The 17717-nt window shown below is 37.9% G+C and overlaps 1 protein-coding gene across 1 annotated transcript in view; it reads left to right on the plus strand.

Moving 5' to 3' along the window:
- Window positions 1-16645, plus strand: part of EPM2A (EPM2A glucan phosphatase, laforin) — a 34843-nt gene extending 18198 nt beyond the window's left edge. The window contains exons 3-4 of the mRNA XM_085055622.1: window positions 13058-13299; window positions 14754-16645. Coding sequence (XP_084911748.1) covers window positions 13058-13299; window positions 14754-15034 — 523 coding nt within the window. The 3' untranslated portion in view covers window positions 15035-16645. The remainder of the gene's footprint in view (window positions 1-13057; window positions 13300-14753) is intronic.
- The last annotated feature ends 1072 nt before the right edge of the window (window positions 16646-17717 follow it).

Genomic DNA, 17717 nt, shown 5'->3' on the forward strand with positions numbered 1-17717 from the left:
ATTCTACCTCCATCTTCTATAATTTTTATAAATGCTGAGAGAGATAAATGAAAGTTTTCATGATTAAATGCTCTAGATGTTTACAAGATAATTTAAAAAATGCACCTCCATATGAAAATACGGAGAGTCCTACTTAAAGGATAAAAAATAATTTATTAGAAAGGAAACTGGAATGTAGCTCTAGTTCCTTTGAAGTGTTTCGCAGAAACATAAGTATTTTATTTCCCAAGAGTAAATACAGATTATAAAATTGTTGTTGTATTTTCCTGTATATAATTTTCTCTCTGTAAGAAAAAAACAACAACAGAGAAATGAACTGCATTTGTCTTCCCAGGGAACATATTAAAAGGCTGAACTGAAAATCTCTTGTTCCCTCCTTTAATGCTTGTACTTTGGGAAATTTAATTTCAGGAAGTCAGGTACATAATCCCTGCTGTTGTTCAGAAGTTTAATGTGTGTCCTCCCATGAACTGTGATAAAAATTGAGTCAAATGTCATAGACATTGCCAAGCTTTAAGAAATGTGGATTTCTTCTTTATTGGTTCAGTAGACAGCATGGTTTAAAAGTTTAAATGAAATGTCTTTTTTCTTTGATGAGAAAAACCTAGTAATAGAATATATGATTTTAAACATCAAGAAGAAGAAGATAAAGTGGAAATATGCTTTTCTGTTTTAATACAGACACAAGAAAACGTAGAATATATATAAAATTAATAATGAAATTGGTACTTGCTTACTTTCTCCCTTTCTCCCATTCTCCTTTTCCTTCCCTCCTGTCCCCTCCCATCCATCAGCTGTGGGTCAGCAGCAGGACTCTCCATGACTGTCATTCAGTTCAGGGACTGGATGCTGGGCACTAGTACATGTGTGTGGATGTTGGTGGGCTTCTAGAGCCTTTTCTTTTTTGTTTTTAAAATTTTTTTTAGTTTAACTAACTTCTCCAGGACTGCCTTTTAAAAGCTCTTAAGTTCTCTCCAGTGCCTTCATTTTCCCAGGGTGATGATCTGATAAGGAGGATATGCAGCTTCCCTAATAAAATAATTTCTCTAATGTTCCTTCTTTCTGCAGTCTGGCTGCCAGAAGGGTTGGCCGTGTGTAGACCAGTCCTAAAGAGTGTTAAGTACTGCTTTCATTGCAGAAGACTGAATTTCTCAGCTTCCTTGTAAAAATGAGTTGCTTCAATCTGGTGAGATAAAAGGAGGAAAAAGCTCATCAAATATATCTGTAGTCTTGGTAATAAGGCTATCCAGTATGTTTTACAAATGTACAAAGTCAAGCTTCAGCTGATAATATAAACACATTTAAACAAACTTAAGTAATAGTGGATCACTTTAATATACTTGTTCAAATGCTTGCAATTTTAATTTCCGAACAAGTGCAATGATTTTACTAGGAAAAGGAAGAAATATGAAAGAATAAAAAAATAAAGGGCATTTAAAAAAATAGAGAACACCTGGTAATTCTTGTCAATCTTTGAGCTCCAATAAGAACTGCAGCATTGATTGTTCATAGATTTAACTCTTACAATTTTTTTCTTTTGTCATCCAAGACTTCTGCAAGAGATTCCACTATACTTTGTAGTTTTGTGTTAAAGACATACATAGGTTCTAGTGGGGCCTCTCGGCAGCTTAATCACTATCCCAGCCTCAACCTTTGATGTTGGCTACTCACCCACCAGGGTTATTAATCTTATGTTTAGAATCTAGTAACCAGGTACATTAGCTGAAATGAACTTTACTGACAATTTTATTATGGTAGCATAATACAGCTGTTGTTCCTTTGATTTGACTTTGCTGTGGGAACACATTATTTTAGATATTTATGTAGCTGACTGTGGCGATGCATTGATTCCATTTTTCTCCACATTTCTAAGATGTTGTCCCCCAGCCTGTAGCTCTCTAGTATGTATCTGTACCTCTTTAAAATTCAAATGAACTGATGTGGGTTTAGAAATTCTGGATAAATTGGAATGAATACAGATACAGAGCTCATCAAGGCTGTTTGCAGATGGAACCACAAGGGATGGATGTGTGTCTTCCTCTGACTGTTGGAATTCTGAGAGATTACATTATTTTGTACATGTGCAAATGGTGTCATGTGGATCACAAGGCCGCCTAGTAATAAATTGTTCTTTTGCAATTATGTCATTTTCATGAATATGTACTTGTTTTTGAAGCATTGGAATGAATTTCCATTTGATCTGAAATGCTACATTTTGAAAAGTGGATTTATCTTTTTTTATTTTGCAGTCTAGAATCCTAAGCAGCTGCTAATAGGTATGCCCTGAAAGAAGGAAAAAGGCATTTTTACCAATGATGCCTGAATCTTCTCGGGCACTAACTTAAACTTCATTTGTAGCAGTTTAAGTCAATTTTGTTAACATGCTTTAACTTGTTGGTGCCAGCAGTGGCATCATTCCCATTGCTAAGCATTACTGTTAGAAATTCTCATTCCTAGTGCCAAGAGATTCATGGCTTATTGTGATCTGGCTGAGTTTAGCAGCCTGTTGTTCTTGTGTTTCCGGGTATTTGTTCTAATTCAAAACAAATGGCAATGCTGGCAATCTAACGGAGACATATGTGGGAAGTAACCATTGGCAGCCATGGCTGCATGAGACAAGGTTCTATAATTGGAGCATTTAAGCATCAGTGCTCTCAAGCCAATGGAGGAGTCCTTTCCAGGTTGTTCAGCACAAGCCTTGGAACCTGATTCTCTTCTCAGGCTGTATTTTTGTAATTTGGCACACTGTCTGCTTTCAGAGAATATAAAATGAAAGTACAAGAAGAGTCATTCCTACAAAGGCAAATCCTGCTTTCTGATGCATATGGTGTGCTCCTTAGGCATCAGGTGAAACCTTGTATGTATGTTTGGAAATAAATTCTGGCTAAGTCCTGTAAGGCTAGATCTGGACACCCTGTCCTAAAAGGCATTGGTGTGCTTGAGAATCATTATTTTCTTATCTTCACAGTAGAAATAGAGAAATATGACATAAAATATTTCACTTTGAATACAGGGAGGATAAAATTTAATCTTCCACAATTTAGTTTTGGTTATGTACACAAAGTCTTGTGTGACCAAATTATTTTAGATCATGTCTAGACTAGAGAAAAAATACATTATAAAAAAGTATGAGAGAAATTAATTTGCTTTAAGCTTTTTAATGGAATGAGGTGAAGAGGGGAGAAGATTTTGTGTTGTGGGTCTTTTCATTGTATAGATTTGAATGTACTGCAAGGCTGATAACAGCAATTCCACTGAATTTATTGGAGTATGTGAGCTTAGTTTAGAGACAAAATTAGATAAATTTGATTCATTATGTGTCCAGAGAACAAATAGGGAATGAATGAGAATATTTTCCACAGGATGTGTATCTTCTATGACACTGGAGTTGAAGCAAAATAAATTGGCTTGAAAGGAACTCTGTGCTTCCATAGTTTGACTTCTTCTGGTGCCTGGGATAGACAGCACAGCTTAATGAAGACTAAGAAAGAGGATCTATTACTATTTGTAAAAGACATTCAAGAATTAGTACAAAGGGGAAAGAAGAATTATTGAAATTGAACCTGCTTTAGGATCAAATGGATATTAATTGCTTCTGAATGAATTTAGAGTGTAAATTAGAACAAGGTTTCTGTCATCAAAGGAATGATGTCTGAATTCTGGCATGACCTTTCAAATAGGGCAGGAAGGACAAGCAACCTAAATTATTTCAAGATGGAGCTTGATAAATTAATATAGGTAGTGATTCCAGAAATGGAAATTAAAGTTTATGATTATAATATCATAGATCATAGGCTCAAAGAGACCTCAGAAAGTATCCAGTCCATTTCCTTGCCCCAACTTAATCTCAATTACATTTAAATCATTTCAGGTTTATCCAGCCTGATCTAAAATATGATCTCATCTTGGTGATGAGACTCTATAGGCCTGTTACTCTTCCATTCAATTAGCTCACTATTCCAACCATTAAAAAGCTTTACTAGTCTCAATTTAAGCCTTCCTAGTGCAATTTAGGCTAATTTCTTCTTCTTCACTCCCCAGAAGCCTTGGAGAACAAATTAGTATCCTGCTCCTTTATAGCCCTTTCATATATGCCTGGAAACTCCTGTTCTTTTTTCCCAGAATCACAGAGTGCTTGACTTTGGAATATCTCAGTATGTTCATTCTGATATTAGTCTTTGGATCTTTCAGTCTTTTCTCTGAAAACTTGTCTTCTAGAACTCTGATTGTTCTGGCACTCTCTGCTGGGCTCTGCAGGTGTTTCTCTTCCTTCATCCCATTTCTCCTGATGATGGTCTACCAGTACTGAATACAGTAGAAGGGTTATTTGTAGCTTTAAAGCATAGTGTTACTGCTTATCCAAGTATGGCTGTCATTTTTGCAGAGTGGGATGTTGTTTACTTCCCAGTCGTCTAGGTGTTTTCATCAAATAAACTCCCTGCTGTGGCAGGGTATAGGATGCCAGGAATGTCCTCAATGTCTGCATCAGTCCTTATGAGATTTTTTTTTTTTTTTTTTGGGTGAGTTTCTTCCAATAAAGCTTTTATGCTCCTTGTAAGGGAATGTTTGGGATTGCTGTGGAAGGGGGAAATGATCTGTCTACACTGAACTCATAGGTGACTGACTTTAATTCTTCTCATGTGGATCTTTTTATCCTGTATCCCTGGTGAATTCAAAGTTGGGACAGTCCTGAAGCACACATAGTCTACAAAATGCACAGGAAGGTTATGAATGAGAAGAGCTGTGCTGTGTTTAGGCATTAGCATGGTTGCTCAGTGTCTCCTAACCTGGCTAGTGCACCATGCTGCCTGCTGTAAGTGCAGCTTGGTGCATCCAGTGAGGACAATCAAGCCCTTTTGCACCATCAAGCTGATGCTGTGGAACTCTCCTGAGACAGCAGAACCTGAGGGCAGTGTACCACTGGAACTCCTTTGTAGCTGAATGTCTGGATAACTCTGTATTTCAGTTACAGGCTTGATGTTATTCTTTCCTGCTTTCCTTTTAGCCCACTGTAAGCTTGAGGTCAAACCTTAATGGCTTATTTGCTTGGCATATCAGCAAATGAGGTACTTGTATGCCACAGCTTTGTGAACATGGAATAAATAAGATGCTATTAAGCATAACACTCAAAATTCAAGGGCTTGAGAAACTTAAAATATTGCTAAGCTGACGAAGTGTGGTTCTAAAGTGATAAAAGCAGGTGTTTCTTTTTACATTCCAAGTCTGCTCTCATGTGAGAGGCTAGATAAGTAGTTCAAATTACATCTAAGAAGAAAATTTGCCAGACCTTAATTGCTTTTCATCAGAGTGCCAAATAAGAAGGAGAAGTAAAAAAACCACCTTGGAACTACATTGTAGTCTGTTTAATTATCCTCATTTAAAGCCCTGAGGTACAATTCTTAACTTCAAAATAAACTGCACTGTTTCAGTAAAAAAAAACTGAAACATTTCACTGCTTTACTGTGGTAAAGCAGAACAAATTTATAAGCAATGACTTGTGCTCCTTCTACATCTGACATTTACGTAAGAGCAATTTTTTGTTCGAGAATATAAGTAGTTTCTACAAGGTCTGCAGCTGTGTCATTTCAGTAGGATATAGTTTTATCATTAATCAGTGCTTTTCGTTGATGACTTCTGCTAAAGTTATGGCCATTTTTTTCATCTTTCTTGAAAAGAGTGATCTTATTAAGCCTGTCTGGAGTTCGAACACAACATCTTGCTCTCCTGCTCTGGCCAGCACTGTTGATTGTGTGCTGGGCAGTTGAGTGCATCTGACTGTTCCCAGTCAGTCCTGCTTAAGTCAAGCCTCTCATCACAAAGGGTCCATCGGTTTGTCTTCTGCAAGGAGACTTTATCGGTAAGTCAACAGGAGAAGGGATGAAGACCACAGCCATTTACCCTTGTGTCCTATGGAATATGCAGTGAAATGTCAGTGTCATAACCCCTCAGCTCTACATTATTATTTCATTGCTAAGGAGACATTTTGCTGAGAGATCTTTCTGTCCTTTGTTTAAACAGAATATAGTGAAAACAGAATTCCTGTAAAAGACCAAGCCAGGGACTCCTCTGATTTGGCATATGCCTATATTGTCAGTATTTTGGAGGAAGATACAAGACTAACAAATTTATCAAAAAAATGTTGCCATTTTTCTCATCTCTTGGTAGTTGCTTTATAGGTGAAACTATATGGAATTTGATACTCTTTGCCTTTTATGCAGATAAAGCCCGTTGATTTGCTCTTCCCATATATATTATCTTTAAGCAGTTGTCCAATTCCCTCTTAAGAATGTTAAATTCATAATCTGCCCTCATATGAAAGTATTTTCACAAGAAATAGCTGAAATCTACTGCATTTTGAATGTTTTCATTTTATGTTTGTTTCTTGATACAATAAAATATCAGTTTGAGTCTATAGAATGGGATCAGTGCTTTTTAGAACATTACTATAAATTTTCTGTTACTTTCAGTTCACATCTTGCACAGGCTCATATTACCACTTTGACCTCTTTATAAAGTGATGTTTTCACCAAGCATCACTACAAGCAGGTACTGTTTCTCTTTCTATTTGATTATAGTTAGCTTAAAACACAGTGATGTGCATGTGTAATTATTTATTCCGAGACATATTACTGAGTTGCATTCATCAACTCTGAATCTCATCTGCTCCTTTGCTGCATATTCATTTGGTTTAATTTGACACCACTGGCAGTTAAAGCTATAATTCTTGTTTGGGCAAACTTTGGTCTCTCCTTGAGTTGGTTCATCTGTTTGGAAAGATCTTAACTTGAAAAAAGAATCCCATGTTGAATATAGGTCAGCAATGACATGCTGTAGAAGGACTGCCAGGGAACTATAAAGAGGGATAAAGCCTTTGAAGCACAAGGAGTAAGTAATCTTTGGTTCTTCACAGAAATGTAGTCTTTTCAGTACTGGGCATAACATATTTAAAAAGACAGAGAGTCCAAAGGCAAACAGGAGTGATCAGATACTTTGAATATATGACAAGCATGGGGGTGTGTGTGTATGTGTGAAGAATGCAAAGCTGTGTTGGAGTGTGTTAGTGACTTAGAGATGAGTAGAAGGATTTTGCAGAATGGAGGGAATAATCTGTTCTTTGTGTCCATTGTGGAGACAATAAGATGTCACTATGACCTGTGACTGCACTATTCATATTGGACATTTGAATTTTTTTTTTCTGTAGTGAGAATAGTAATCAGTGTGCTTTCTACATATCAAACAATATTTGAATATGCTCAGATCTTCCACTGGAGAACAGAATTTGGTCATTTGAAAATCCTTCTCTGCTTGTGAATGCATTTCAGGGCACCAGACTGCAATCTAAGTAATGTTTCTAGATTGCTGCAACAAAAGTACAGGAACCTCATCTGATTTCCAGCAAGTGCTCTTAGTACTTTCACTTGCACAGGTTCAGGAGAAAAGAATGAGGAAGCTCCAGAAGAGAGATGTCTAATTTGGAGCTTCAGGAAAGGCACAGACAGACCTCAGAATGAGCTGCTCTATGTTGTTAGAAGGATGCTGCTGGCAAAAGAAGGAGCACATGCAGGATGATAGTTCTGGGTCATCATAATCCAGTGGTATCACCATTTAAAGTGATGTGCCTTGTCACAAGGCAGAGAATAGAGAAAAGATGAAAGAGCATCTCAGCTATAGCTGGTAGGGTTTCCTATATTCTCATTTTGAATATGCCCAAAGCAATACTTCTGGAAATCTCTTTTTTTTTGGTGTCAAATGTGACAGGGAACAGACATCTGGTCTTTGAACTAGTTTAAATTCGGCTAAAAGTTAGAAGTTTCTATGAAACCTTTGGTTCAGACAGATCATAATTTTCCATTAAAAATCCACCTTATAAAAAAATACTGAGTGAGTTCCTACTCTAGTGCCATCAGGGGAGGAAATAGGAATGCACTGTCGTTGGAAACAGTCTCTAGTAGCTCAACTGCTGCAAAAATTATCTGTAACTGAGTTGTACTTCAGGCCTATATTCCCTTTGAGCTGCTTGCTTGTAGTGGTGCCAGGGTAATAGCACTACATTGGTACAAAAAACTACTCTGTATGCCTAGAAGCAACACAAAATGCTGGGGGTAAATTGACTGAATTATATATGTTGCTCTTCTGGGAATGCAGAATAAGTTTTACTACAAGTTCCATGTAGCTGTGGTTGCATGCTACACCTTTAGAAAATAAGTCTTGAGGGAGGACACAGTCAATTGAATGATTATTTTGCTTGTTGTTTCAGATAAATTGCTCTGTTTTGTTATATGTATATATTAGCACTCATCTCACTGTCATTGTATGCTTAATGGGATCTAAGGAATTCTGGCGTGGACAAGTGAAGTGCAAGCTTTAACACAGGCTGCACCTTGACCTGGCACTGAGGGATGAATCAATCCATCACTTTTCATTTAAAATAATACACTGGACCTCAGTCAAAAATATTACTGATATAAACAAATGGCATGGTTGATGGATCACTCTGTTGCCAAAAACCAATGACAAATGCTCTACTGTTTTTCCTTTGCTTGGCAAAGTCCTCTCTTTTGATTAAAGCTGGCAACTATAGGGATAAAGGAACATCTGAAATAATGTACCTGATAGATACTCTGACAAAATGTGCTCCCTAAAGTCCCAAATCCTATCCTTTGCCATAAGAACTGTGACTCCTTAGAGGGTGGATTGGCTTTAGGGTAGATTCTAAGATGCCTCATCCCAGCACACTGATGATTGCTCTGATCTGGAAGAAGTACCTGAGTCATCCCAGCTTGCAACTCAGCATTTTAAGGAAATTTGAATTTAGCATCTGTTTGCCTTAAAGCATTATGAACGAAAGACAGGAGCTGCTGAAGAACCAGAGTAGACATTGGTGTCATGGAAGAAGAGCTGACTGCCTGGTGTCATCCCCTAGGTCAGGTCACCTTCTCTGGGAATCAGATCCCTACAATTACAGTTGCTGAGCTGGTTTTGTGCTATCTGTGGAGGTCTACGATTGAAAGGTACAGTGTGTCATGCTTTGTGAACCAGCCTGAAAATTAGTCTGCACCATCATAAAAAAAAGTATCACAATGCTAATTTGTCATTGCCTCAGACTCATTTTCTCCTTAAGGATGGGAAGACTATTTGCATATGCATTGATTAAATGGAATGCATTTGTTATTTCAGATGCATTCACGGTGAATTGCTATATTTTAATCTAGGCTGTATAGGGTCCTGGGGGGAAGCCAACAAACACAATATATGTCTAGGTCATTAAAAATAATTAAAGTGTTCTTGAATAGAAGTGTACAAGTGATTGTAGGTTGTTCTGTATTTATTCTCTGGTAATGATAAATTATTGTTGGTTTTCTCAGTTTATAAGTCACAAGGCAGGCTTTTAATGTCAGCCTTCTGTTTGGGCTTTGTGAAGTAAACTGACTAACATTTGCCTAACATTTTAGTCCTTGTTACCACAAACTCACGCTTCTCATCCATTTGACCCCTAAAAGTCCCCTTAAGGTAGGTAAATATTGCATTCATATTACTAGTGGAGAACTGAAGGGTAGGGCAGGCTGAAAATAACTTGACAGAAAGTACCTTTAAAGAAAGGGCTTATAGACAACATACAAGTTCTTAATCTCAGAAGATTGCTGAATATTGTTGATGTTTAAATTACTCTAGTTGATTTCTTTATTGATAAGCTATCTCTGACTGAATTGACCATGTTTTCTGGAGCCAAACATGGTTTGCTGTCCTTAAGGTGGAGACTTAAGATGTACAATGACAAAGTGCCATTTTTATATTAAAGCAGAATTCCAATCAGAATTTTGCTAAAACACCATCCTGTTTTGATATTTAGGGAACATCAAAGGGGTTAATGGCTGAAAAGATTAAAGGTTTATTGATCACTAATAATTTCTTAATGTTTTTTGAACTGTGCTTAGGAATCACATAATCTGCTACTGGAATACAACCACATGTGAGCTGGAAAGGAGTAGCTGTCAGAGAGCTCAGAGCAGTGTAACATGACAGTTTAGAGGGGAAGGTAAAATGGCTCTCTTTCCCATGCCAGACAGTCTTTTGGCTAAAATCTAGCTACCTACTGAAGAACAGTGGCAACTTAAAGAAGAAAGGCCACATTGAAATGGAAAACTAAAAGTTACATTCTTAAGGAAAGAGATATAAAAATGAAATTACCACATTTTTACTTGGTTCAATATGTATGTTTCCCTGGTCCTCAGCATAATGAAGCCTACAGTAGGACTGTTAGAAAAATCAATATAGAAAATATAGCTGCTAAACTCTCCATTAGTCTCTGTACTTGCATGTGCACTAACCCCTCTCATTCCTTCCTTCTGATGTCAGAAAAAGGTAAGGTATGAACTAGATAAAGCAAAATAGACATATTGGAACTATACAGTAGGACTATCTAGAACTTTTACATAAATTGGCTGATAGGACAGCTCTGCAGTACTTTTTTCTGCGTGGTAAAAGGGTGGTAAAGCCTGGTTCAGAAAGACCAAGAATTACAGTTATTTGTGGTGGGTAGATAAGGGGCTTGAAGACCAAGGTCAGGGCTACATCTTGATCTTCTAAAAGGCTAAACTTTAGGACCAGATCACGAAAATAATCCACAAAAATTGCCTGTCCTAAATAATTTTTTGGTCATTCTCTGAATGCCTCCACTAGTTTGGTTAATTACAAGGACAGACAGTGATAAAAGCTTGGGAAATTCTTCAGATTGTTCAGGAAATGCAATTAGTGTTGTGCAGTACAGAAGGTCTTGTAATGTACAAGATCTGTTAGGCTGCAAGAACAAAATAAAAAATGGTCTATATCCCAGAGGTCTTGCAGATAGCACAGCTATGGTGTTCACCCGTTAAATAAGCATTGGGGAAAAAATCATAAAGCATTGATTTATCAGTAAGCAAGAGTACTACCCAGAATTTTATTTATTTCAGGAATGCTTTAGTCACTCTTAATTCAATCAAATCCTAGGAAAAAATGCATTTTTTTCTCCCATCAAGGTAATTTAGTGCATTAGACATTTCACAAAATATCAAGTGAATTATATGTATGAGTCTCCAGAAAAGCCTTTGAAGGAAGGATACTAATGTTCTTGTTCTTGAAATAATATCTTCGTATTGTCACAAGGTATTAGTGATATTGCCATTTTTCTTTCCCCGGAATGGAGTTTTGTGGGCATTGCTCATCTCCAGCCATTTATCAGCATCTGTTAGCTCACTCTAAGTTACATTTGCCACCTTGAAATGCTCCAGTCATTGTGGCAGATTCCTGTGGCGGATTCCTGTGGCAGAATCGTGACAGTGGTCACCTGCTCAGGTTAGGATGGGGTTGCTGTGGGGTTGGCACAGGGGAAGGGGGTCAGGGAAACTTGTTGCAGTGGACCTTGCTCTTCCCTCTGATCAGTGAGAATGCTCGAGCTGGTTGTATGGGATTTGGGGAAATTCTTGAACATATATGTGTGAAACAACAACTTTAGGGCAAATCTCTTCCAACGATCTCACTGGATCAATGATCCAACCATCTCATTGGAACACAGTTGAAATGGTTATTTGCTGTGTAATATATTTGTTTAAATTGGTCTCAGTTACCATATATTTAGATCAAGTGTGTTGTCCCACTGAAACAGGGGCTGTAAAGGCCAAAGACTATGCTTGTGTGGGTAATATGCACCATAGATGCAGCTGATATACAGGAAACAATAATAATTAAGGCTTCCTGGATCTGAATTTTTCTTTTTGACAGTATTTCAGTACTAATATAGCAGGATTTAAATTACAGTCAATTGTAGGTCTTAATTAAATGCTAGTAAGCACTTATTACTGTGATAGTGAAATGGAAATAGCTACCTGATGATTTAAGAGTGGCTTATAGGCTCCTGCAAAGACATAAAACTGAGGTTAAAATTGGGAAAGATCATAAGACATGCATGGCAGACATTTTATTTTTGAGGATCTTACTTTTGTTGTAGATTTACTTTTAATTGTGTTTGCTAAGTTTGCAGTTAATAGTGTTACAGATTTGTTGCAGTTAATAATGTTTGCAAAGTTGTATGTTAAATGCAGGGATATTTTGTGTAGTTTGTGGATTGCATGTTCAAAATCAAAGTTTATGGAAGCAAAAAAAAATTAGAGTAAATCACTAATGTTTTGAGCATCCAAATAATCTATTGTTGATACCACCAATTTAATTGCATGTGCATATTAAAAACCCCCATTTGAAAACAAGCTTTTCAATATTCAGTTTATAATGTCAAAATCTGTTGAAGTATACAATAGTGTTATGATAATTAGCAATGGGAGTACCACAGAAGTTTTGAAGTTTGATTTAGATAAACAACTATATTTCTGGTACTTACCCATCCTGTATAAACCTCCTGCTTTCTTGAAAAATTTCTGGTCCTTCAGGCCTTGAGGGAAGCTAGACATGTATTATAATTCTGTATTTGATTCCCACTAGACTCCAAGAGATCAGAGAAAACTTAGAAGAAAATTACTCATTAATTTTTAAGTTTCATCACAGAAGGGTAGTTCAAATTGCTTTTGTTCCCTCGTTATAGTGGTAGCTAAAGAGTTGGAAGAGTTCTTTATGTTTGACTTATTACTAAAGTAATTCAGATCTGAATCATGTGAATTCTTTATATTTTTTTTTGTCTGTGTGCAAATTGCATGAATCTTCAGAATTTTCTTATTCTGATCTCTGATATTAGTAAGCTTCTACTGCAAGCTTAATGATGAATAATGCCTTGGAGCATTACAGCATGTGCTGTAACTGTGCTCTGAATCTTCCTCTCAGTTCATTTGGCTCTTTGTGGTAGGCTAGGAACTTGTTCCCCAGCATCAGACATCACCAACTCCCCTGAAACAAAATAAGAAGTTGTAATGAAACAAGTAGTTGCTTACTGCATGACATGAAAGGTCTGTGCTTAGCAGTGTTTGTATGATGATGACAAGCAGATTTGGAACTGGAACACTGCTGAACTTGGCAGTTTCCTTGTTACGATATTGTAATCAATCCCACTGTAATGTTTTCTCAATGCTAGGATTCTGCCAAACATCTGGCTGGGAAGCTGTCCTCGGCAGCTGGAGCATGTGACCATCAAGCTGAAGCATGAACTGGGTGTTACAGCTGTGATGAACTTCCAGACTGAATCTGACATTGTTCAAAATTCCTGGGGCTGCAACCGCTACCCAGAACCCATGAGCCCCGAAATCCTCATGAAACTGTATAAGGAGGAAGGTCTTGCCTATGTCTGGATGCCAACTGCAGACATGAGCACTGAAGGTAATGCTCATGGCACTCTTGCAGTAAATTTACAGCAACAAACCCTTTGAGTTACTAATCTGTCACTTGCATGACAGTTTGGTGGGGTTTTTTTCTGTGTAAATTTTACATAAAATTATAGCTAGCACACAAGGTATAACTTTTTTGTTATTTTTGTTTTATATTGTCTTTATATATACATATTGTCTTTAACAAATTATTCCTATTTTCTAGTAGGCGGAGAGGACATCTAAAGTACTTTGTGTCTGGCAGTATTATGTGGTTTTGAGTTTAAAGCCATCTGACATCAGTAACTGCTTGACTGTTTTTGCTTTCAGCTTGAATTCAGCCCATATAATGAAAATATGCTGTGTAGGTGGAAGACTGCAGTTTGCACAGCAGGGCAGCTTGCCACCCTGGCTGGTTAAAAATGGAGACACAGTGTTGTGTGTCTGCTGTTCCCTTCCCAATAAACACTTTTTCTTTAACTGTTGTATCCCAGTCTGATGAAACTCCATAGAGAAATTTATGCAATAATTTGCAGTTTATTTAGAATACTCACAGTGCCTGATCTGTAACATCAATTACTAGTACTGTTAAGTCCTTGGTTGGAATGCTCAGTTCAAAGTCTTGTTTCCAACCAGAAGGTTAGAAAATGAGTGTGTTTTCAGGTGAGCAACCTGCCAGCAGAAGAGAGTGCTTTCAACACAGTGAAATACTGCTGCCCCAAATAGAGAACTGTTACATCAGCAATAGGACATCAGGGAAGACAGGAGACCTTAAAACAGGGATTTGAAAGGACTTAATGTCAGTGCTCATATGTGCCACGAGGAAAAGTTGGGCTGTGCTCTTTGCAGCTCTGGTTCCTGGGATGGCAGGAAGAAAAGTGTCAGAAAACACAGTATATTCATCCCTTTGGGAGTGAGAAAGACTATTCTGTGCTGTTTAACTGTATGTTTAATACACAATTAAATCATGACAGTTTTAAGTTGTACAGTAAAATGTTCTTCCACTTCCCCCCCTTATTATTGACTTGATGGCCTTTATTGACTTGATGTCCTTCATTACAATGTTTTGGAAATCAGCAGTGTGTAGGTACCATCACAAACCTCTGTTATTAAAAAATACATTTCATTTTTTGCTTGCTAGCATAGCATTTTTAATGCTGTGTAAGTTGCGCTGTTCTATAGAATGTGCTGCCTTGTCTGAGTTCCTTTGAAAATGAATATGCCACGCACATCTGACATCAATCAGAATGTATATTTAGAGAAGACTTGGAACATTTTACAGTGACTCTATGTTACAAGAAAAAAAATCAAGTTAGCCTAGAAGGTCATTTGAGAAAAGAAAGAAAAAACGTCAAATATGTCAGGTTTGCCATTATATTTCACAGTTCATCAGGCTGTACAGCCAGACTCTCAGCCATGAACTAACTTTCTCCAGTGCAAATGAACGTGCCTTGTTTTTAACCTTAGGAAGAATACAGATGTTGCCACAAGCTGTCTGCCTCCTGCACGGGCTGCTGGAGAATGGACACACAGTCTATGTGCACTGCAATGCCGGCGTTGGCAGGTCCACAGCTGCTGTCAGTGGCTGGCTGAAGTACGTGATGGGATGGAGCCTGAGGAAAGTGCAGTACTTCTTGGCTTCCCGGAGACCAGCTGTCTACATAGATGAGGAAGCTCTGAATCGTGCTGAGGAGGATTTCTACCAGAAATTTGGGCACCTTCGTTCCTCACAACAAATACATGAGTAGAAAAGCAGAAGAGGAAAAGGAAGGTGAAGAGGATCCTTACATTTAACCCCAAGTACTTAGAAATTGTTACTCAGGCACCCACCTCACCTCATCAGATTATAAGCTTTTTGTAAAAGTGATGAGAATTTTGTTTAAATAGTGCCTTGGAGTGTTTTTTGCTTTCTTTAAGCTGATATGATTCATGTTTTCAAGCCTGTCGGTGCAATTATGAGCCCTAGAAACTCTGCAAGGTGAAACAAGATTTTCTTTTAACTACTTGCCTATAGGAACTGAGATTTTAGAGTAGACACTAAATGAGAGGTGAGGAAAAATAGAGTTGTAATATTTCAGTGACAAAAAAGTGAAGGCATTCTTGAAAAAATGTACAAAGTTTGACTGGATGAAGGTTCAGGTTAGGATGGAGCAGATCATCGTGAAATCTGCCCAGTTATTTTAGGTGGATATTAGGTTGTTGCAGTGCTTTGTAGTAATTTCCTAGACAAGTGGTATTAATGGGAAAGACCAGAAATAAACTGGTTCTTCAACTCAGTCTTTAAAAACAAAAAGCTAATATCTAATGCAGTGAACTAAAATTTTCTCTTTTTCTATCTAGTTAATGTTAAATATTATGAGCTCCAGCTACATTCTTTTATGACCTTGGGGTTATGCTGGGATCTAGCATGAAGAGAAGAAACAGCTCCAGCTGTGGCAGCCTTGCTGTGTTGTGGGGAAGGACCACTGTTCACTCCATCACCCTAGGCTGTGAGTTCTCTGAGTTGAAGCTACATTTTGCTCCTCTGGTCCATGCAGTGCTGCACAGTGGGCTCCCTTATGTGCCAGGGCAATCTGAGCAGTAGCCACTGGGGTAAGGCAGGACCTACAGGAATTGCATGATAAGCCTGTGTGCATGACTGGCACCACAGCCTCTGGGCTGCTGACCTAGATTACTACCTTCACTACAGCAACAGCCTCCCCTTGTGCAAACTGTGTGTGTGCATTAGGTTTGAGTGATTGAAGCCAATGCTGGCCTGTCTCTGTGGTGAATGAATACATTCCTCTGTAGGAACAAAGAGCAACTCTGAAGAGGATGGTCTCTCAGGAGCTTAGCCTCAGTACACTAATGTTAGCTGTGTGGATGATCCCTAATGTTTTCCACTGCTGCTTGGTCTCTCAGCTAAACTAAGCAGTGGCATCAACAGCTTCCAGTCCTGCTCAGATAAAACCAACTTGCTGTAGGTTGCATTCAAGAGAGAAGAGAAGATTAAGGATGCATAAACATTAAGAAACCTAGTTTATATAGGTTTATTCTTCAGTGAAATGTCATTTTTCCAGCCAACTTGTTCCTCTAAAGATGCAGTCAGTGACAGAGTAGTTTAACTGATGTATATTGATTTTCTGAATACTTAATGGAAAAACTATTAGATATGAACTGTTTATGGAGAATTCAAAAATAATATGTTTTATTTATCCTATATACTTCAATCACCTTGAAAAGGAAAAATGTTTATTTAAGTTATTCTATGTGTGGTTTTGATCATGACTTTTTTCTGATTTTTTGGAATAACACTGCCTGTTTAGAAAATGGATGAGAAAAGTTCTCTGTTAAATAAAGACAGAATGCCGATTCCAGCAGCCCATGTTGTCATATGTCTGTCTCCCAATTTCACAAATAGCAAAAAGGGTCATGACCAATATTTCTATATAGAAGTGGAACCAGCCACTTTAAAGGTAACAGCCCATGTCTTGTCTACTGTGTTGTGTCAGTTTTTACAGGAAATCTCAAAAAACAGCACAGCAAAGGTATCTGGATGATATGGCACCTTTGGTACCTTCAAAGACAAAAATAGATGTTTGTTCTCCTAGCCCAGTGCAGAGAGCAGAGGGACTGTGAGTGCTGCTGCCTGGCTGTTGGGCTTAGGTGCAAATGTGCAGAGCTATAGCTGCCTGCCCAGGAGTTACCTCGTTTTGACTGAGTTTAAAGTAAAATTGGTGAGCTTTTGCTGCCATGTTCTCAGTATCAAGCACTTGTAGATTTGATTCTTGTTTCATAGCTAATTATATATATATATATATTTTTTAGGGCTTTTGGGACTGAGCAGTGCATAACATGGCACAAACAAGCAAGTTTATGACTAAGTAAAGAGTACAGTCACTCTGTATCAGCTATTTCCTCATTCTGATTTTATTGGCAATGGAAGCAGACGGGTGTTTCATTTGTAGGTCAGGAATTCATACGATGCAGGAGTCAAGGATGCCCTAGCAGGCTGTTAATTCATTGCTTACTGTCATTTCAGCAAGGGGTTGTTGATTCATTGCTTATTGCCACTTCAGTTTGCTTCTCTGCTGAACTGCTTGGGAGAACATACCATATACAGATTGTATTAACTCATGGACTGCATGAAAGCAACTTGCCAACACCACGTTAACAAAGAATGCAAAGAGATCCCAGAAAATCCCGGGGGCTTGCAATCCCTTTAGGCCTATTTGGAGCATCCTTTTCTGTCCTCATTTCCACCTTCCTGCTGTCGTCATCAAAGGCCACTCCATCAAACACCATTCATTCAAAGCCTTTTCTGTGCAATGCAACAGGAATTTAAATGCTAAAGGGATCATTGCAAGAGACTACAGCAACAACAAACTCAATCATTAAAAAAAAATTCAATTTCTTCAAATGTACAATTACATAATAAATCTGCATCTAGAG

The sequence above is a fragment of the Lichenostomus cassidix genome, chromosome 3, assembly GCF_008360975.1.
Source record: "Lichenostomus cassidix isolate B80296 chromosome 3, HeHo_3.0, whole genome shotgun sequence".
In the NCBI taxonomy this organism is placed as follows: Eukaryota; Metazoa; Chordata; class Aves; order Passeriformes; family Meliphagidae; genus Lichenostomus; species Lichenostomus cassidix.